The 23,130-nt window shown below is 40.1% G+C and overlaps 1 protein-coding gene across 3 annotated transcripts in view; it reads right to left on the bottom strand.

Annotated features, from left to right (window-relative positions):
- Positions 1-23,130, bottom strand: part of Ide (insulin degrading enzyme) — a 96,598-nt gene that overhangs the window by 21,574 nt on the left and 51,894 nt on the right. For all 3 annotated transcript variants that reach the window (XM_070021193.1, XM_070021192.1, XM_070021191.1), the window contains exons 5-14: positions 22,368-22,490; positions 20,009-20,121; positions 19,013-19,175; positions 17,509-17,601; positions 16,986-17,077; positions 15,523-15,603; positions 13,603-13,706; positions 6,510-6,612; positions 5,725-5,847; positions 3,040-3,122 (exon numbers count right to left, since the gene is read on the bottom strand). In XM_070021193.1, coding sequence (XP_069877294.1) covers positions 3,040-3,122; positions 5,725-5,847; positions 6,510-6,612; positions 13,603-13,706; positions 15,523-15,603; positions 16,986-17,077; positions 17,509-17,601; positions 19,013-19,175; positions 20,009-20,121; positions 22,368-22,490 — 1,078 coding nt within the window. The remainder of the gene's footprint in view (positions 1-3,039; positions 3,123-5,724; positions 5,848-6,509; positions 6,613-13,602; positions 13,707-15,522; positions 15,604-16,985; positions 17,078-17,508; positions 17,602-19,012; positions 19,176-20,008; positions 20,122-22,367; positions 22,491-23,130) is intronic.

Consider the following 23,130-nt stretch of genomic DNA (forward strand, 5'->3'; position numbering starts at 1 on the left):
ATTATTAAAATAGAGAAATATTTAAGTGAGAGAGAGTAACTAAAGGGAAGAATGATTGTAGATGCCAAAACTAAACAAAAGCAACTCATCTTCATTCCCCAGATATGAAATCTAATTCTCCTCAGGTCACCTGAGGTGGCAGAAACGCAAGTCAACCTACTGATTTCTGGACTAGACCTGAGGTAACCATGGGAGCAAGCCTTGGGGCAATCTGGGGAATGAGAAGAAAACGAATGCTACTGTGCTTGCCTTGTTTGGCAGGTAATGAATAGTTTTACTCCATTTATAGCATAGTAAGAATGTAATATAATATGGACATACTGATAGTAAGACGAACAATCTTATTAAAACTGATCATTAAAAAATAAGATTTAAAATGCTTAGCCACTTACAGAATTAAAACCAAGGAGAAAATTCTCCAGTTATCTACACATTCTCTAACTGAGAACCACAAATGAATGTTCTGGCATTCGATTTTTTACAAGTATTGTACATGCCAGGCATTGAGCATGCCTGCAACCCAATTTCATTAGTTCCTGTCTCAAAATGAAAATAAGAGTTAGGGATGTAGCTTAGTGGAGCCCTTGCCAAGCATATGCAAGTCTCTGGGTTTAATTGGTAAGTTCTACAAATAATATTAATAATAAAAATATAATATACATTTTCATTTTGGGGCAAACAGCAGCTGCAAAACTGAAAGACATCACACACACACACACACACACACACACACACACACACACACACACTAAAACAAAAGACAGGGCTGGGAAGGTGGCTCAGTGGTAGAAAGCTTGCCATGCATGCCCGAGGCCCTGGGTTCGATTCCTCAGCACCACATAAGCAAAAAGAAAAAAGCTGGAAGTGGTGCTGTGGCTCAAGTGGTAGAACGCTAGCCTTGAGCTGAAGAGCTGAGGGACAGCGCCCTGGCCCAGAGTTCAGGCCCCATGACCAGACCCAAAAACAAACAAACAAACAAATAAAACAAAAGACAGACCATGACCACAACCAAGTTGAGCTCCACAGGTACAACTTCTTTCAGGCAGGAATAAAATATTAGGAAAGACAAATCTGGGAGTTCAAAGCTGTATGATGCAAGTGTCCTAAAATGCTATATATGCAACAACTGTGTATGCTTAACCTTAAACCTTAAACCTTGGGATTCAACTAGAATAAATTCTGGCTCATTTGGATTTCAATATATTATTTTGCAATCAGATACTATATGCTTAAATATAATTCACAGGATATTTATTTATTGCCAGTACTGGGATTTATTTAATTTAACTTAATTTTTTAATTTATTTTTGTCGGTCATGGGGCTTGAACTCTGGGCCTGAACACTGTCCCTCAGCTCTTCAGCTCAAGGCTAGTACTCTACCACTTGAGCCACAGTGCCACTTCCGGTTTTCTGAGTGGTTTTTATTGGAGATAAGAGTCTCACGGACTTTCCTGCCTGGGCTGGCTTAGAACTGTGATCCTCAGATCTCAGCCTCCTGAGTAGCTAGGATTACAGGCGTGAGCCACCAGCACCCGGCTAGTACTGGGATTTAAATGTAGGGCTTTAGGCTTTTGATTAGCTTTTTTTTTTTTTTTTTTTTTGCTCAAGGCTGGCATTCTACCATTTGATCCACACCTACACTTCTGCCTTTTTGGCAGGTTAGAGTCTCTCAGATTTACCCTCCTGAGTTGGCTTCCACATAGGATCCTCAGTTCTCAGACTGCTGTGTGGCTAGGATGACAGGAATGTGCCAGTGGCACCCAGGATTCTCTTTTCATTAAAGAAAAAAAATAATCTTTCAAACTGACAAAAATGTCAAAGTCTGTCAAAAGGTATTCTGAAGAAACTAATTTCAGTAGCCAAGTGGAAAAGCAGTAACAAGCTGCTGAACAGATCTCTACTATTAAAAAATAAGTTAGGCTTTGCAATGCTCTTAATCAGCCACAAGCCATACCTAACAGATCAAGTTGGGTATAAAAAATTAAAAACCTCAGTACTAAAAAACCAGGTGCATAAAGCTATAAAATACAATATGTATATACATATTCCAACATACTGAATATATTTGTTGGTTGAGCAGTCACTTTCTAATTAGCAATTCTTTTTCTCTTTTTGAAAACATTTACAACACATCTCTAACTTCATGTCAAGCCAATTGAATAAATGCATTGAACATTAGAAGATGAAAAAGTAAAACAAAAACACAACCTGAAAGAGGATAAATATGGTTGTAATAGATTGCTTACTACTATGAAAACAGAACGGGACCTGCTGAAATTGCTTTGGGAGGGAAGGGAATGTGATAAAGGGAATGAAACTGACTGGAATACATTATAGTATGTGGCAATGGAAACTACCTTCAGTATAACTAATGTAAACTAATTTTTTAAAAATGCTAAAGTTGGGTTGGGAATGTGGCTTAGTGGTAGAGTGCTTGCCTAGCATGCATAAAGCTCTGGGTTCGATTCCTCAGTACCACATAAACAGAAAAGGCCAGAAGTGGCACTGTAACTTTAGTAGAGTGCTAGCCTTATGCAAAAGAAGCTAAGGGACAGTGTCCAGGCCCTGAGTTCAAACCCCAGGACTGGCCAAAAAAAAAAAAAAAAAAAGCTAAAGTAAAAAGTAAATTCCGGATAATTAAAGGACTAGAAAGGCTCAAGACCATTTTATAATTTCTATCTCTTATTCTGGACAAGTTTCAGGAATTAAAACCAAAACAATAGGAACACCCCAAATTACTTATGCTTTCCTCAGTGAACCTTCTTGGCTGGTCAATAACCTTTTCAGAATCTAGAATAGTGAAGGCTAGGAAAGTTCTCCTAATAACAACCAGCACAAATCATTTCAGCTAAAAGCACGCACTCATTCATGTAAAAAGGAAAAATGAACAGCCTTGGCCAGCAGCCTTCCGCTGACTAGACAAAACCTAACTCCTATTAGTGTTATACACAGATGGCTAAGAAGGACAAAATAAAAAAGAAAGAAAGAAATGTAATTGTTGACATTTTAAAGATTTATAGCTAGATTTTTTTACATACCTGAAAAATTCAAAGTTGAGGCAAGCCTTCGGCAAGAAAAACTTATCATCTTGCTTGAACCACAGTTTGCTCATAGCTGTATCCTGTGATGGAGAAACAATTTGGTTTGGAAAATTGGGGCACATTCAGGAAGAACTGGAAATCAATTTACTCTTCCAGGAGGAGAATAGAGGCAGTAGTTGAAAGTTTGTTCCTGTAGCTGTGGTTCCCTGGGTTGAAGCGCAGAATTGGCAAATAGGAAGCTAACAGAGAGGACTGGCCTCCTGTGACAGAGAAAAACCCTCTATGTCCCCTGGATTATGGACAGGAGGGTATGGTGGAGGAAGAGGCAGATTGGTGGCCTGATACTAATTGTCCTGTCCTCATCTTTCTGGACACTGTGAGGTACAGGTAGGACTCCTTTGTGGATGTGGCAGCCAGCCTCCAAGGGGGCCTACATAATCCCTGTCTGCGATGATTCACAATTTTTGGTATTCCCCCTTCTACAACTAGACCAGGTTAAGTCTGCCTAACTGACAGAAGACAGAAGTGCTAGTGTGATACCTGTGAAGTCTAAGTTGAGGCTGCTATCTTGATCACTCACTATCCCTTCTGGATCAATTCTTTGGCAGAAGCCAGCTGCCAGCTCAACTAACACCCGAAAGTCCACCTGGTAGAGAACTAAGGCCTTGTAACAACCACAGAACTGAACTTGGGAAAGAATCATCCAACCCTACCAGCTTTCAGATGACCAAAGCCATGGCTACCAGCCTGACTATACACTCAGAGAATCTGAGCCCAAAGTACCAAACTATGCCACTTCTAGATTTTTGAGTCCCAGGGAATTCACACCAAATGTTTGCCATTTAATTTTATTGTTTTAGTGCTTGTGTTTCTAGACTGCAAAATTTAAAAAATAATTTGTGACTGGAAACAAACACACAAAGAGGAACAAACCAGCTTGCCACCTTGATTCTCACTTCACTCACGTTATATTATAGATACTTACTTGGAGTTACTATAAAATTCTGTCAAGAGATAGAAATGTCTAATTTGCTCCTTAATTTACTCTGAAAAAGCCTATTTAAAATAAACAAGCAAGGACTGAGGGTATAACACAGTGGCAGAATGGGTACTTCGCACGCACACACTCCTGGATTCTTCCAGTACTAATAAATACAAGTAAGTAGCCAACAAATACTAAGAGAGGTAAACAAGCTATACATAACTTAACATGTAACTCAGTTTAAGTCATTGTAGAAGAATTAGTAGATAACGTAAAATCTAGTTGCTTGAGCTAAATTAAATCCCACATTCCTCACTGGAAGGGTGACATTGGTCAAGATGCAGTGTACTCATAATCTGATTTCTTCAATTAAATCTCCTTCAGATAAGGGATTTCAAATGGACAACAGCTTAACAGTAAAAAAAAAAAAAAAAAAAAAAAAAGTCATGCCAGGCGCTGGTCACTCACTCCTTTAATTAGTTACTCAGGAGGCTGAGATCTGAGGATCAAGGTTCAAAGCCAGCCTGGACAGCAAAGTCCATGAGACTCTTATCTCCAGTTAGCTACCAGAAAACTGGAAGTGGAACTGTGGCTTAAGTGGTAGAGCGCTAGCCTTGAGCTGAAGAGCACAGGGACAATGCCCAGGCTCAAAGTTCAAGCCCCACAACCAAAAGAAAAAAAAATCATGTTCTAAACACCAATTCTCATCTTATTAACTTATGAATTTCCGAATGTTGTCATCTAAAGAAGATAATAAAAGATACATGTCAATAATCATGAGTTTTAGTTTGAAAGTTTAGAAAGGAGAATGTTGCTGTAGTAATTTAATCTATTTTTTTTGACAATTACTACCTATAGTACGAAACAATGTGAAAAGAACAGTCTGGAAAAAAAAAAGAGGAAAACGTCTACTTCTTAGTCACCCATTTCATTGATATAAAATCCCATTAACTTCATCCAGCCCTTGTATCCTAATGAGATTTTTTTTTTTTTTTTAAGTGCAGTAAACTAACAGCTTCCCTTCGAACAAGGTTTCTTTTTATTTTGTGTTGGTGTTTGTGGAGCTTGAACTCTGGGCCTGGGTCCAAGGGAAGGTTTCTTACTGCTAACTTTCATGATGTAGCACACACCTATTTCCTGAGTTTCCAATGGACCTGGATAAAATACTGGATCTTTTGACTCACTTATGGTTACAGTCTAAGCATTTTTTTTCCTTACAAAGGAAGCAATTCTCTAGATCCTATGTTGTTCAGTAGTTTCATTTTCTTCCTGAAATATTTTAAACCTAATATTCTTAGAGTCTTTCTGCAAGATTTGTCATATCTAAGGATATGGGACCCCCTAAATCAACAAAATACCAAATACAAGGTATTATCCCACTAGTTTCCCATGCAGTAAATCTCCCAAACTAAACCACTGAGGGTGTAGCTTCAGTGCTAATACTTAGTTTCTAAGGCCCTGAGCTCAACCCCAGTACTACAAAACAAAAAAAACAGAACTAAACAAGATAAAGCCACAGATTCTGTTCAGGATGGGGGGTGGGGTGGGATGGTTGGTACAAGCCTGTAGAATCAGCTACTTGAGATATTGAAGCAGGAGGATTACCTGATCAAAGGAGTTCAGCGCCATCCTGGAAAATACAGTGAGACCCCCCCAAACAAAAGCAAAACAAAATGAAAAATACAGATTCCAAACATTACCTTAATAAGAACAGGGTATGATGTTGCATCTTTTTCTAAGGACAAGATCTCAAAATTCGTAGGAATAAATTCGTTCTTTGTTGGGAGTTTAAATTTTCCATTCAGGTCAGCATTCTGCCATTTCTGGGTGAATTGTAACACACATACACACACAAAAGCAATTAACAGCCTGTTTCAAGAGTTAAAAAAGCGACTTTGGGCTGAGCATATAGCCCTAGCACTGTGCTATGAAAGAAAAAGAAATGTGTCTTTGCTCAATATCTAAACAAAAATATGTTAAGGGAATAATATCACCTAACAGTTTTTTCCATCACATGTAATTTACTGGTGGGTCTCTGTGAAACTCGAGTTTCTCTTGGGGGACTAGAGAAGCATGTATTCATCATCTCTCCTTTCCATATCTAAAATGATCAGCATAAGGAATAAACAAGACTGTAGAACATAGAGAATCTAACTGGCACACTTGAAAATGGTATTTGCTCCAGCTCTTTCAAGAACAAAATAATCTGTACAGTGATATATTTTCCCAACTCTTAGACAACAAGGTATTTACATAAGAGCCATTGACTATGACTATGCAGTTATTTCCATGTTTGGCCTGCGGCCCAGGCTTAAAAGAGCTTTTTTCCCTTCAGTATTTCTTAGGGCCTGACTCATACCATGAGATCTTCTAGGGACAGTATTTATCGGCCACCCCCATACAGTCTTAAGTCTGTGAAACCAGAGAGCTCATGATCTCACAGTTCCTCCCTGATCAGGCTCATTCCCAGAGGGAGGAGCCCTACCTTGATCACTTCATCAGGTATAGCTTCTTGCTTGTATTGGGTTCCATACCACTCTTCTGTGCGATCAGTTTTTCCTTCAAAAGATTTAGACACTATTGCAACCCTAGACATATATGGGAAAAGCAAACAGGAACAAGCCAGTAAACTCATGATGCATAGATAAATTTAAGAATCTGACTCATAAAATGTACATAATATCCAAGAATGTGCTGCACCTCTTAATACAAAGTAGATCCTGTAAAATTTAACCCAAACAGGCAAAAGTAAAAAATAACCGAATAACTATATATGTATGTGTGTATGTGTTTAGGACATATAATATATAATATATACACATGTGTATATCTGTATGTATAAATGACATAGTAAATATATACACATGTATGCATACATATGTATACTTATGTATATATTATTTTTATTTTTGATTATAGTTTCTGTTATCCTTTGGTTATATTCCATTATTTTTAGTGTGAAAAAGTGCTTACAGGGGAAATTATACTATTATCTATACTATTATCTAGTTTAAAAAGAATAGCTAAGGGGGAAAAAAAGAATAATTAGGGAAAAAAAATGGAACAAAACTGTTTAAAAATGGTCTTGATGCTTAGCGCTGATGACTCACCCCTGTAATCCTAGCTACTCAGGAGGCTGAGATCTGAGGATCAGAGTTCAAAGCCAGTCTGGTCAGAAAGTCTGAAAAACTCATGTGTGTGTGTGTGTGTGTGTGAAAAACTCGTGTGTGTGTGTGTGTGTGTGTGTGTGTGTCCTGAACTCTGGGCTTTGGCACTGTCCCTCAGCTCTTCAGCTAAAGCCAGTCTGGTCAGAAAGTCTGAAAAACTCGTGTGTGTGTGTGTGTGTGTGTGTGTGTGTGTGTGTGTGTGTGTGTGTGTGTGTGTGTGTGTGTGTGTGTGTGTGTGTGTGTGTGTGTGTGTGTGTCTGTGTGTGTGTGTCTGTGTGTGTGTGTCTGTGTGTGTGTGTCTGTGTGTGTGGTGGGGCCTGAACTCTGGGCTTTGGCACTGTCCCTCAGCTCTTCAGCTCGAGGCTAGCACTTGAGCCACAGTGCCACTTCCAGCTTTTTCTTTTATGTGGTGCTAAGGAATCGAATCCAGGGCCTCATGCATGCATGGCAAGCACTCTACCCCTGTGCTACCTTCCCAGCCCTGTGTGAAAGACTCTTATCTCCAATTAACCACCAAAAAGCTGGAAGTCCAGCTGTGGCATAAGTGGTAGAGTGCTAATCTTGATCACAAAATCTGAGGGACAATGGCCAGGCCCTCAGTTCAAGCCCCTGGACAAAAAGAAAAAAGAAGAAAAAGAAAAATGTAGAAAATGACCTTTCCTTTTCAAACTAAGACTTAATAAGAAAAGGAACCAATAGGCTAAAATAACTGCGGACTGTTGCCTTTAAGTCACGATGTACTGTCCATATACATTGACATGTTGAATTAAAACCCCTTTGTAGTTACTTAAAGATTAAAAAAAGAATTAGTGGAAAGGGCAAAGGCTTGCATCAGTATCTTGAACTCTGGAGGTACTCTGATTCACTTTGATATCCTGCCAAAAATCACAGTTAAGATCTAAATTAGACAAGGTCATTTAGCGTCTCTGAGCTTTAGTTTCATTACTTTTTAAATAGAAATTCAAATTAAATGAACTCTTCTTCCGTTAGTAGAGTTGGGGTTTTTTGGAGGTGAGGATCAAATCCAGAGCCTTGCCCATGCTATTTTATTACTGGGCCACAATCTCCACTCCTCAAATTAGTTTTTTTTTTTTTTTTGGTCGGTCGTGGGGTTTAAACTCTGGGCTTGGGCGCTGTCCCTGTGCTCTTCAGCTCAAGGTGAGCGCTCTACTGCTTGAGCCACAGAGCCACTTCTGGTTTTCTAGTGGTTTATTGGAGATAAGAGTCTCACTGACTTTCTTGCCCAGGCTGGCTTTGAACCGTGATCCTCAGATCTCAGCCTCCTGAGAAACTAGGATTACAGGCATGAGCCACCAGCACCTGGCTTCAAATTAGATTTTTTAAACACAAACAACAAAAGGGGAAAAGGTCTAAAAAGGTCCTCCCAGACAAAGAGTAGAAAAAAAAGAGAGAGAGAGAAAAATCTCCAACAATCCAAAACTATTAATGAGACTCAAAATCAAATATGTTTTATTCTGAAACCCAGGATAGGTAAATGAACCAAGTGATTCAAATGAAATCCCACTTCTAAGCACCAATGAGTCACATTCCCTGATGCTTGGGCAACAACAAAGTCTAACAGAATCACTATTCATCATTCTTTAGAAATGCTCAAGGATATGAGAAGAGACAGAAGACTAGAGCAAATGCTTAATTTGCAAATACAGAAAAAAGTGGAACCTGAACATTATAGCCATCGGCTTAAACACTAACCTGACACAATTCCACAGTCAAGAATGTAGAATCGGCTGGGCGCTGGTGGCTCACGCCTGTAACCCTAGCTACTCAGGAAGCTGAGATCTGAGGATCACGGTTCAAAGCCAGCCCGGGAAGGAAAGACTGTGAGACTCCTATCTCCAATAAACCACCAGAAAACCAAAAGTGGCGCTGTAGCTCAAGTGGTAGAGCGCTCGCCTTGAGCTGAAGAGCTGAGGGACAGCGCCCAGGCCCAGAGTTCAAGCCCCACGACCGACCAAAAAAAAAAAAAAAAAAAAGAATGTAGAATCGGGGCTGGGAAAGTGGCTCAGTGGTAGAGCGCTTGCCTTGCATGCCTGAGGCCCTGGGTTCGATTCCTCAGCACCACATAAGCAAAAAGAAAAAAGCCAGAAGTGGCGCTGTGGCTCAAGTGGTAGAGCGCTAGCCTTGAGCTGAAGAGCTGAGGGACAGCACCCAGGCCCAGAGTTCAGGCCCCATGACCGGACCCCAAAAAAAAGAAAAAGGAAAAAAAAGAATGTAGAACCAAACTGAATGCCAGTGGCTCATGCCTGTAATCTAGCTACTCAAGAAGCTGATATCAAAGGATTAAAGTGTGACTTCAGCCCAGCCAGTAAAATCCATGAGACTCTTATCTCCAATTAACCACCAAAAAGCTGAAAGTAGAACTATGTTCATGTGATAGAGTGTCAGCCTAGAACAAAGAAGCTAAGAACGGCCGGGCACGGTGGCTCATGCCTGTAATCCTAGCTACTCAGGAGGCTGAGATCTGAGGATCGCGGTTCAAAGCCAGCCCGGGCAGGAGAGACCCAGCCCGGGCAGGAGAGACCGTGAGACTCCTATCTCCAATAAACCACCAGAAAATCGGGAGTGGCGCTGTAGCTCAAGTGGTAGAGCGCTCGCCTTGAGCTGAAGAGCTGAGGGACAGCGCCCAGGCCCAGAGTTCAAGTCCCCACAGCTGACCAAAAAAAAAAAAAAAAAAAAAAGAAGCTAAGAACAGTACTACCCAGGTCCTGAGTTCAAGCCCCAGTATGGCAAAATACACACACACACACACACACACACACACACACACACACACACACACGAGTTTTTCAGACTTTCTGACACACACACACACACACACACACACACACACACACACACACACACACACACACACACACACACACAGAGTCAAGCTAAGAGAAAAGAGAAATGGAGATATCAGAGATTTGCTGCAACGGCGTACCAGTCTTTAGATACTTATTAAGTATGGGATGAATAAATAGTATTGATGGGGTTAAAATACAGGTTTTAATACAGTTCTGTTAAAAGATTAGATAGACTAGATAGATCCTTGTTAGTTTATATGTTCGTGTGTGTGTGTGCATTTTTTTGGATTACAGGATTGAGCCTCTGGCATACAGCTAGTCCTTCAATATTAAAGGGCTACAAGCTGGGCACCGGTGGCTCAAGCCTGTAATCCTAGCTGCTCAGGAGGCTGAGATTTGAGGATCAGTTATAAGCCAGCCCAGGCAGGAAAGTCCATGAGAATCTTATTTTTTGGGGGGGGGGATTCGGTTATGGGGCCTGAACTGTGGGCCTGGGCGCTGTCCCTCAGCTCTTCAGCTCAAGGCTAGCACTCTACCACTTGAGCTATAGTGCCACTTCCGGCTTTTTTCTTTTTGCTTATATGGTGCTGAGGAATCGAACCCAGGGCCTCAGGCATGCAAGGCAAGTGCTCTACCACTGAGCCACCTTCCCAGCCCCGTCCATGAGAATCTTATCTTCAATTCACCACCGAAAACTGAAAGTGTCACTGTGGTTCAAGTGGTAGAGCACTAGCCTTGAGCTGAAGAGCTAAGGGACAGTGCCCAGGCCCAGAGTTGAAGCCCCATACTGACTCAATAAATAAATAAATAGGGCTACATATGGGCTAAGTGCCATGGGTCATGACTGTAATCTTAGTTACTTGGAAGGTATAGGAGATTCACAAGAGACCAGGGCCAGCGAAAGTTCACAAGATCCCATCTCAACGAATAAGCAAGGTTTGATGATGTAGTATGGCCTGTCATCCTAGCTACCAGAAAAGTATGAAGAAGAGGATCACAGTCCAGGTTAATCATGTCAAAACTTGAGACTATTTGGGGGGGTGGGGAAGCTGAGGACATGGCTCCAGTGGTAAGAGTGCTTGCCTAGCAAGATCAAGGTCTTGAGTTTGAATTCCTAGCACTAAATTAATCAATTAATCTTAATTAATTAGTGCTGCAAATAAGCTTGTTAGGTTTACCCCACTTTGAGAGAATTAATAGGGCTGGGAAGGTGGCCCAGTGGTAGAGCACTTGCCTTGCATGCATGAGGCCCTGGGTTCGATTCCTCAGCACCACATAAGCAAAAAGCCGGAAGTGGCGCTGTGGCTCAAGTGGTAGAGCACTAGCCTTGAGCTGAAGAGCTGAGGGACAGCGCCTAGGCCCAGAGTTCAGGCCCCACGACTGGACCCCCCCAAAAAAGTTAATAACTCCAAAGGTAGATATTATGAGGAATCTGTTCTGAATTACCTACAGCAAAAATCAGTTAATCAAGATTAAGAAAAGGATAGGAGCTGGGCCTCGGTGGCTCAGCCTAGGCAGAAAAGTCTATGAGACTCTGATCTCCAGTAAGTCACCAGAAAACCAGAAGTGGTGCTGTGGCTCAAGTGGTAGAGTGCTAGCCTTGGGCCGAAGAGCTCAGGGACAGCGCCCAGAGTTCAAGTCCTATGAGGGACCAAAAAAAAAAGAGTGCCATGGCTCAACTCTCTCTGGAGGACCCAAAGATCTTCTGCACAAGAGGCTAAAAAGGCCTGGGAATGGAGAAGAAAAGTTCCTGGAACTAGTACATACGACTGGTAGGATTATGTAGTAGAGATGTTTAAACAGGCTTTATGTAAAGAAGCTGTGCCTTTACCTAAATGTTTTATGAGAATGGATATTATGTATGCCTGATGACCACTTTTCCTTCTCTGGTATTTCAAACAGAAAGCTGTGTTAATGGGACAAGCTGACATAGTGCAAAATAGAAACCAGAGGGCTGGTACAGACACACTCTTTGATAAACATATGTAGCATACACAGTTTAGGGCAAAAAGTGATAAGCACTTCCCAGGGACAACAATTGGGACTTTGGACTAGAATGCTTCAACTTGAATGGTTTTTACTACTTTGCTATGAGATGTGAACTGAGAGTACTTCAATAACAAAGGAAACAAAACAATCCTGATGCCTTAATAACTACCATGTGCATCAGAGAAATGCAGTGATCCAGTCACCTAACGTGGAAGTTACTTTCCAGAGAACCCTGTGACAGGTGATAATCCATGACATAGATAGTTGTCCCACGCTATACCGTGGTTCGCTTACTGCTATTTCGCAGATTTTCACCTATTGCGGGGGTATCTGGGACGTAACTCCCGCGATAGGTGAGGGATCATTATTTTTAAAAGAACCCCTCAATGCAGTGAAGCCACAATAAGTGGACTGCGATATAGCAAGGGATGACTACTTTTAACAGAAGAAGCGTCCATGTCCAAAAGGGTTCCATAATGAAGTGGAAAAGGTTTAAACAGACCACACTGCCTGAAGAATACAAGGAGAAGATACAAGCAAAAAGCCCTTCCTAGGACTGACTCAGACTCAAACTGCCTAAGAAGCAGCTAGAGTCCACCAATACTCAGACAGGGCCCTATAAGCAAGGTTCAACTGACCAATGAGCTTTTGGTACTCTCTCTCTCTCTCTCTCTCTCTCTCTCTCTCTCTCTCTATCTCTCTCTCTCTCTTTCTCTCTCCCTCTCTCTCTACATATATATGTATATATATATATATATATACATATGAATGAATATTTATATAATAAGTATGAAACCAAAGCATTTTATTAGAACTTAGAGATTCTCAGTTTGATAACCACTCATTCAAACATCCTAACAATCAATTTATTTATCTAAATCGCAGCTCCAGGCATAGAGAGCATCAGAGCTGGAGGAAAAATTCCTAGCCACCTGATAGATGAAACCTGTTGCTGAGGTGAGTACAGGGGTACAGGTTTGTTTGTTATTCATGTTGTTTCTTTCTTTCTTTCTTTCTTTTTTTTTTTTTGCCAGTCCTGGAGCTTGAACTCAGGGCCTGGGCACTGTCCATGAGCGTCTCTCTTTGCTCAAGGCTAGTAGTACTCTACCACTTGAGCCATAGCACCACTTCTGGCTTTTTCATTTTATGTGGTACTAAGGAATTGAACCCAGAGCTTCATGCATGCTAGGCTAGCACTCTACCACTAAGTGACATTCCTAGATCTGTATTCATGTTATTTCTATCACTTGACTTTTGAGAGAAGATGAGGATAAAGAAATATAGATAAAAAGATGAGTTGAGGCTGGGAATGTGGCCTAGCATGCATGAAGTCCTGGGTTTGATTTCTCAGTACCACGTAAACAGAAAAAGCTGGAAATGTGCTGTGGCTCAAGTGGTTGAGTGCTAGCCTTGAGCAAAAGAAGGACTGGCAAAAAAAAAAAAAGGCATGTATTGGCTGATGAAGCTTAGGGTTAGTTCATTGCACTATTCTCTACCTGTGTAATCTTACTTGATTAAAAAAAATTGAAAGCATTTTATTTACACCTTCAATTTTTCAGATTTTGATCATGACCCAAAACTGAGTCTGTAACAGTAAAATGTGTAGGTGACTCACCGAACGTTTTCTGGTCTGAGTTTATCAAGAACCATCTCTATTAAGTCAGGTCTAAATTCTTCCAGCAAATATTCAGCTACAAGAACTTCTTCTAAGGGGTAATACTTTGAGAAAGGAAAACACAAGTAAAAGTTACAAGGCAAGCAAAGGATTTAATTTATTAAAACACACAGATCTGTAATATTACATTTGACTACATTGGAAACTTTCTGTAGCCCCTCTTCTATCTTCTTCCCTCTCCTATCACATGCGCTTAAAAAAGTTATATTTTAAGGCTGGGCACCAGTGGCTCATGCCTGTAAGCCTAGCTATTCAGGAGGCTGAAATCTGAGGATTGCTGTTCAAAGCCAGCCCTGGCACAAAAATTCATGAGACTCTTATCTCCAATAAACAACTCAGAAAACCAGAAGTGGAATGGTGGCTCAAGTGGTAGTGTGCTAGCCTTGATCTGAAGAGCTCAGGGACAGTACCCAGGTCCAAAGTTCAAACCCCATGACCGATAAATATATACTTTTTATTATCTTTAAGTAATTGTACAATGAAGTTACATTTCAACATGTCAGTTTATAAATACAATGCATCTCAATAAATGTCACTCCTACTCATTTTTTTTTTCAGTGTTGGGGATTGAACTCAGGACTTTATATATACTAGGCACATGTTCTTCCCCTGATCTACCCAGCCCAGTCCAGCTTGTGTGATGATTCTCTTAATCTCCAAATAAACTGACATTATATACAGCAAAGTCACATTTCTTTTCCAAGAAAAAAATGAAAGTAATACTCTTGCTAAAACTGATCCCTTGTTAAGCCTGCTGCAAGTGGCTGAAGCCTGTAATCCTAGCTACTCAGGATGCTGAGATCTGATGATCATGGCTCAAAGTCAGCCTGGCAGTTAAATCCATAAGACTCTTATCTCCAATAAATTACCAAAAAGTCAGAAGTAGAGTTGTGGCTCAAGTGGCTCAGTGTTAGTCTTGAGCAAAATAAGTTCTGGTACAGTGCCCAGGGCCTGAGTTCAAGCTCCAAGACTGGCAAAAACAAAACAAAACACCCATAAAATTGATTCCAGCAAAATTTAACAAATTTGACAGCAAAATACTAACATATATAGTATTTTTTAACACAAAACACTTCTTTTGCCTTTTGTTTTGGGGTGGGATTTGTTTTGGTTTTGGGGTGGTTTGTTTTTTTTTTTGGGTTGTTGTTTTTCTGCATTTTTTTGAATCAGGGTCTTACTAGAAAGCCCAGGCTGGCCTCAGACTTAGAATTGTTCTGCCTCAGCCTCCCAAGTACTAGGAATATAGAAATGTACTAGGAATATAGAAATGGTTGGTCATGGGTCTTGAACTTGGGTAGGATACTATAATAGTAGTTTATTCAAGAAATGAAAGCTATTCAAACTAAAGTAGTAACTAAAGAAATGGAGAAACAGAGATGACCTAAAGCTTTCACAGAGGCAATACATGGTATGTGGTAGAACTCAAAGCCCATAAGCAAAATACCTGTATAATGAAAATATTACAGATGATGATATTTAGGATGCTGAAAGTTAAGAGTTTAAACATGTAGGGGCTGGGAAGGTGGCTCAGTGGTAGAGTGCTTGCCTTGCATGCATGAGGCCCTGGGTTCGATTCCTCAGCACCACATAAGCAAAAAGAAAAAAGCCGGAAGTGGCGCTGTGGCTCAAGTGGTAGAGCGCTAGCCTTGAGCTGAAGAGCTGAGGGACAGCGCCCAGGCCCAGAGTTCAGGCCCACGACTGGACCCAAAAAAAAAAAAGAGTTTAAACATGTCTTGTCATCAGTTTGTCCAACTGCTTCAAGCCCATAGTTTTATATCACAACATCAACTTTCATAAGCAACATATGCAGGATCCGACATATTCTATGCACCAAGATAAACAGTAAACGAGATAACTTACATGCAATATTCCTGCAATCTTAGATGTGTAGCCCCGTGGCCTCTCTTTGTCTTTAAACCTAAAAGCAACAGCTTTCAAGTCCTAAAATAGAAGTTAATCCACTTAGACATAGCTCACTACTATTTAGAAATATTAAGTTTTAATGTCTCATTTAAATTATAAACTTTCTACTTCAAGTTTAACTTTATCACACTTTCTGGGGGAAAAGGTGGCTATGCTTGATTAGGAACAGACAGACATGCAAAGAAAATTTTTTAAAGTGTAAAAACTAATCAACCTACACTTAAAATCAAAATAAAACTGATAAACAAATTTGAGTCGAAATAACAAATACAGAATAGTATTGTACAGACTAAATTATTGAAAGAATTAAAGAATTAGAAAGGTGTTTGTGAAATCCAACAGTTCTACATATGTATTGGTGATTTGTTCAGAGAAGAAATTACTGTCCTAATTTCCACAAGCATAGACTGTATCTTTAGATTTTGATCTAAAAAGGATACTTCTCAACCTAAAATATATTTCAGAATCTTGATAGGTCTTAAATTATCAAACATATATATATATTGATATGTCTATATATGTATATATATTTCAGAATCTTCATAGGTCTTATGTATAAAAAAAAAATGTTCTGAGGAAGTGGAGATGTGGCTCCAGTGGCACAGCACCAGCCTTGAGTGAAAAAGCCAAGCAAGAACCACAGGCCCTGAGTTCAAGTTCCAGTACTGGCACACACACACAAATTATTATTATTATTAATTTAAAATAAATAAAAATCTTCCTAAAAGAAGTCTTAAAAACTTTGGAAAGCAAACATTTTCTTTTATACATTAAGAAAAAAAGACACCTAGGCTTTTCCATATAATACATTTAACAATAAAACCACTTTCAAGAACTTAATTATAGTTGGGCACAGGGCACACAACTGCAATCAGCACTTAGGAGGCTGAAACAGAAATATTGCGAGTTCAAAGCCATTTTAAGCTACATAGCAAGCAAGATTTTGTCTCAAAAATAAATAAACAAATAAGAAAAAAAAAAGAACGCAACCATACACAAAACAGTTCACTATTTTTTTGAAGTTCACTTTAGGTTTTTTAATTGCCAGATCTGAAAATGACAGACTTCATGTAGCTTCAGTCAAGGAGTAACATAAGCCCTAAAAAAATACCAGCTTAACAAACTGTTAGCTTTCTTCTAAGGGACAGAAAAGCAATCCACTTTTTCCTCCAAAAAAAAAAAACTACAAGAAATCTTAAACCCCTAGTTGTGCTCCGAGTAGCAAATAAAACAGGGGCAATCAAGTCTTGCCTAATACTAAATATGCATTGCAAAATTTTAGACATTAATTAGGAAAAAAAATTCAAAATTTTAACTGGGCCTTAGATTTAAATTAATTCACATAGATTTGCTTTTGAAAAATAGACTCCTTAAGAAAAATTTTGGTGAAACAAAAGTACCTTGCACTCTTGGAAAACCCATTCTTGAGGTCCTTCTGCACGTAACTTCTGAATGTATTGAAACATGTGCAAAATTATATCTTCAACATGTACTGGAAAAAAGGGGCACACTTAAAAACCATTCAGTCCTTGCATCCTTCAAAGCAGTGAGCTCACTCCTAAAGTACAGTCAGGTAAGTGGAAGATGGTCCTTATTAGAAAATGGAGTCCTCACCTTTCTGAGACTGGATTTAGATGTACCCCGCATGGCCCTGCGGGCTCAGGGATATTTGGGCAGTAAATGAGCAAATGGAGAGCCAAGCACACATTTTACAAGTGCAACATAATGAGCAATTAATTAAGGGAGGGGGAGGATCATCCACAAAACAAAGGCCAAGTACAAATGAAATACAATGGATAAAGTATATAAATTAAAGTGTCTACAGCTCTTCAACACAAAACAGATCCACAGCATAAAAAAATTAAAAAGAATAAATCAGAGGAAGTAAATTATCATTCAAAAGCAAAGTCAATCAATACTTACATAATCCTTCCTCAGTTAGGTCCACATTAATGATAAAAAACATAAAACCTCGAGCTCCTTCTTTCTGTCCACCGACCAGGGTATTTACCCAACCTGAATCATTAAAAAAAAAAAAAAAAAATCAACAGGGTTAAATGTGGGCTTCTTTCCTAAAAAGGGATTTTTGTTTTCTTTTTTTTTTTTGGTCAGTAATGTGGTTTGAACATAGGGCCTGAGCGCTATTCTTGAGTTCTTTTTGCTCAAGACCCATGCTTAACCACTTTGAGTTCCAGGTCCACTTCTGGTTTTCTGGTGCTTAATTAGAAATAAGAGTCTCATAGACTTCCTTGCCCTGGCTGGGCTTTGAACAGTGTCTTTGAGTAGCCATGACTACAGGCATGAGCCACTAGCACCTGGTAACAAGGGATTTCTTAAAATTCATAGGATATGTTCTAAGCAATTAGAATGGATCTCTTATATGAGAGGAGTGGGAGAGGGAGGGAGAGAAAGTAAAAGAGAGAAAAGCAGTTTCAGACTAAAGGATTTAGAGGGAGGAAGTTTTCCTGATGACTCCTCAAATCAGTTAACAGCTAGGGCAGACTACTAAACTTAAATGCTATGTAAAAACAAAGACTGAGCTGGATGGGGCTTTGGAAATAATCCATTGTCTACATCCTGCATCAAATACTGATTTGAGGGCTGGGATGGTGGCTCAGAGGTAGAATACTTGCTTTGCATGCATGAGGCCCTGGGTTCAATTCCTTAGCACCACATAAGCAGAAAAAGCCAGAAGTGGGCTGTGGCCCAAGTGGTAGAGCGCTAGCTAGCCTTGAGCTGAAGAGCTATGGGACAGTGCCCGGGCCCAGAGTTCAAGCCCCCAACCGACAAAAAAATAAATAAAAACACCAATTTGATTAATCAGAGCAGATGTTTTGCAGAGATAATATAGAATATCTACTGTAGGCTTTTCCTTTAACAGTGTACTTATTTAAAACATGGCAGGGTTGAGTGCCAGTGGTTCAGGCCTATAATCCTAGCTACTCAGGAGACTGACACCTGGAGAATCAAGGATCAAACAAGTCTGGGCAAAAATGTCTGGGAGACTCTGTTTCCCATTAGCCAGCAAAATGCTAGACTGCAAGCAAAGCTCAAATGGTAGAGTACTAGCTGTGAGTAAGATAGTCCAGTTCAAGCATTGGCACAGACACTAAAACAAATAAAACTAAATAAACAGACAAATAGCAGGGAATGAAGCTCAATGGGAGGGCACTTGCCATGTCTAGGCAGCATGCAGAAGGTCTAGGTTCCAGCCAATAAGCATAATGCCATCTTTTGAAATATCTAAACTTTACCATTAAGTTCTGAAGGGTAAAACAGATTATGAAAAAAAAAAAAAAAAGAAAAGCATACCAACAATCATCACTCAATCCACTACCCTAAAACATAAGCTCCTTCTCAGGAAGGAGAAAGTGAAACCAGTGTCAACAATATGGACTCTACAGAAGATGCTTCCCAACACACTTACCCTTTGATTTCAGTTCTGATAACAGACTTCCTGGACCTTCATGCCCAATCAGATGACCAAGATAATGCCCAGGGTTTGATTTGTAGTATTTCTGAAGGTCGGGTATGGGAAATGTCACGTAAAGATTCCTAATATCCTTAATAGGCACTATTTTATAAAGTTGCTGGGGGGGAAAAAAAAAATCACAAAAGATTTGAAATGTATAATTTCACTGGATAAAATACTTATAGGCTACAAAGGAGGAGGCAACAATGCTTGATAAGAAATGTACTCATGGGCTGGGAAGGTGGCTAGTGGTAGAGCGCTTGCCTTGCATGCCTGAGGCCCTGGGTTCCATTCCTCAGCACCACATAAGCAAAAAAAGAAAAAAGCCGGAAGTGGCGCTGTGGCTCAAGAGGTAGAGAGCTAGCTTTGAGCTGAAATGCTGAGGGACAGCTCCCAGGCCCAGAGTTCAGGCCCCATGACTGGATCCAAAAAAAAAAAAAAAAGAATTGTACTCATTATCTTGCCTGTGTAATTGTAACCCCACTGTACGGTATTTTCACAATAAAAAAGAAAAAAATACTGAAAAAAAAAAAGGAAAAAAAATTTATAGGCTATGAAGAATACTGATTTCATTATATCAATTACCAGACCACAAAGCATTCAATGAATCAGGTTCCCAATCAGCTGAAATCTTACTACAGTGGGCAAGCACTCCATGTTTGTGTCCTGGGCACTGATAGTTTTGGGTGTCTGATAGTTTTGGATGCTTGCCTTCTGGGACCAGATAAGAGCTTCAATAGTTTGCCAAGGCTACAGCTACCAAAATTACTTTTAGTAGGCAAAGATCAGAACATATTGGTATTCTTAGACATAGGGAATTGATTTGATTATCCTGACCAATATGTTCAAACATTTTTTAATGTATTTTTACTATCTTTAAATAGTTGCACAAAGGAATTGCCATTTAACATATTATTATATTTTTAAATATCACAAGTTTAGTGCACTTACCTTAAGATGTTCCTCTTGGAAAGGGTGTTCAGGAAATTCTGGCAATGGGACATTTTTATTCTCAACTTCAGAAAATAACTTAACCACCAGATTAGTCAAGTCATCTAAAGATTCTGTAAGAAAAGAGACATTGGAAAGAGTATTTCAATAACCATAACATAATGTAAGTAGTATGTAAGGTCTTAAGAGCGCCTAAAATATCTCAGCTTTAAAAGGAAAACCTAAGGACTGGGAATATGGCTTCGTGGTATAGTGCTTCCCTGGCGTGCAAGCAGCCTTGGGTTCGATTCCTCCCTACCACATAAACAAATACAAAATATTTTAAAAATAAAAATAAATAAAAGGAAAACCTGAGAAGAAAACAAAACAAAACAAAAAACAACCCTGCACCTGATAAAGTAAATCCTATCAATGCATAAATAACTTCTAAAGTCAGATGCCAGTGGTTTAAACTTGTAATCTTGTCACTCAGAAAGCTGTGATCTGAAGATTGAGGCTCAAAGCCAGCCCAGGCAGGAAAGTTCCTGAGACTCTAATCTCTAGTTAACCTCCAAAAGTTGAAAGTGGAGCTGTAGCTCAAGAGATAGAATACCAGCCTTGAGCAAAAAAGCTAAAGGACAGCAATCAGGCCATCAGGTCAAGCCCACGTACTGACACAATAAACAAATAAATAACTCTAATTGTTTTCTAAATCCTTTACTTCTAGAAATAAGCATATATGTTTTGTGGGGTTTTTAAGATAGTATCTCACTATGGTGCTCAGACTGCCCTCAAACTTGAGATCCTCCTACTTCACTATCCTGAGTGCTAAGATTACAGGTATATATCAGTAAATTACATCTAGTTATATATGTTTGGGGCTTGAACTCAGCCTGGGCACTGTCCCTGAACTTTTTTTTTTTTTTGTCGGTCATGGGGCTTGAACTCCGGGCCTGGGCGCTGTCCCTCAGCTCTTCAGCTCAAGGCGAGCGCTCTACCACTTGAGCTACAGCGCCACTTCCGGTTTTCTGGTGGTTTATTGGAGATAGGAGTCTCACAGTCTCTCCTGCCCGGGCTGGCTTTGAACCGCGATCCTCAGATCTCAGCCTCCTGAGTAGCTAGGATTACAGGCGTGAGCCACCAGCGCCCGGCTGAACTTTTTTTTTCTCACTTGAGCCACAACTCTACTTGCAGCTTCTTTTTTTTTTTTTTTTTTTTTGGGTCTGGTCGTGGGGCCCAAACTCTGGGCCTGGGCGCTGTCCCTCCTCAGCTCTTCAGCTCAAGGCTAGTGCTCTACCACTTGAGCCACAGCGCCACTTCTGGCTTTTTTCTTTTTGCTTACAAGGCTAGCACTCTACCACTTGAGCCACAGCGCCACTTCTGGCTTTTTTCTTTTTGCTTACAAGGCTAGCACTCTACCACTTGAGCCACAGCGCCACTTCTGGCTTTTTTCTTTTTGCTTATGTGATGCTGAGGAATCGAACCCAGGGCCTCAGGCATGCAAGGCAAGTGCTCTACCACTGAGCCACCTTCCCAGCCCCTCTACTTGCAGCTTCTTTGGTGCTTAATTGGAGATAATAGTCTCACCAATTATACTGCCCAGGCAGGCTTTGATCCATGATCTCAGCCTCCTGTGTGAGCTATCTGTACCCAGCTTATATAAGGATTTTTAAGGATGATATTGGCCATGTCTGATAGTTCATCAGGAGGACTGTAGCTCAAGGTCAGCCTAGCAAAAAAAAATGTTAGCAAGACCCGAATTCAACAAACAAGCCGCGCCTGAGGATTTTATGCCTGTCTGTAACCCCGACTGTGCAGGAGTCATAGATAGAAGGACTACACTTGATATCACAGACATTTTGATTTTGTCTTTTTTTTTTTTGGGGGGGGGTAGGTCCGGTCGTGGGGCCTGAACTCTGAGCCTGGGCACTGTCCCTCAGCTCTTCAGCTCAAGGCTAGTGCTCTACCACTTGAGTCACAGCGCCACTTCCAGCTTTTTTCTTTTTTGCTTATGTGGTGCTGAGGAATCGAACCCAGGGCCTCAGGCATGCAAGGCAAGCACTCTACCACTGAGCCACCTTCCCAGCCTGTCATTGTTTTTTTATAGTACTATTCGGCCAAATCTGTCATTCTTCACTTTTCTTCCTTTCCTGTCTATGACTTAAAACACTTAATAATTTCTAAAGCCATCTAAGCTTCTTTTTTGAACAGAATAAGTTAAAAATAAGATTTCCATTGATATATTCACCAGTAAGGAGATCATTCTCCAAAACCCTGGACAGATAAATAGCTCTATCACATCTCCTTCTTCCAATACTTTGAAAAAGTCACAAATGGAAAATATGTATTATTCAACTCTATGAAACTATAGAGTTCTTACCTCGACCCAAGACACAAATAGCCATTAAATTGGATGAATAATAAGTGGAATGGAATTTTAATAGCTCTTGTCTAACATCAATGCCTTCTTGGTTGGGTCGAGTCTCTAGAGTGTACTTGTTACCTGCAAGGAAAGAAAAGCATTTCTTAGAAAAAGCAAATGTGAGGGTTATTTTTTTTTCTTCTTTTCTTTTAAGTGTGTCTATACCAGGCCTTGAACTCAGGGCATCAAGTTCTCACTCAACTTTTTCACTCATTGCTAGTGCTCTACCACTAAGCCACACCTTTTGTTGGTTAATTGGAGATCAAGAGTCTCTTTGTGCCTGGGGAGACTTCAAACTGTGATCCTCCAGTTCTCAGGGTCCTGAGTAGCTCGGGTTGCAGATATCAGCCAGTGATGTCCAACCTTATTTTTTTTTCTCTTTTCATTCTTCTGAGACAGGGGGTCCCTATGTAGCCCAGGTTGGCCTTTAACTCACAATTCTCCTGCCTCTGCCTCCTGAGTTCAATCTGGCATTACAGGAGCATGCCACCATGACTATAACTGCCATTTGTGAGTTTGAAAGTTTTGTTAATTATTACATACATTGCTATTGGATGAAGTTTAACAACGAAGTTCAAACATACATGGTAATCAGTCAAATCTTTTAACCTAAGCTGGATAAACAGACATCAGAGTAGAATACAAACTACTAAGACTAAAATTTTCCATAAGGAACTAAAAATGCTTTATGTAAATTATATTTTTTGGGCTGGGCATGATT

Source organism: Dipodomys merriami, unplaced genomic scaffold (assembly GCF_024711535.1).
Source record: "Dipodomys merriami isolate MVZ:Mamm:240054 unplaced genomic scaffold, mDipMer1.0.p SCAF_14, whole genome shotgun sequence".
In the NCBI taxonomy this organism is placed as follows: domain Eukaryota; kingdom Metazoa; phylum Chordata; class Mammalia; order Rodentia; family Heteromyidae; genus Dipodomys; species Dipodomys merriami.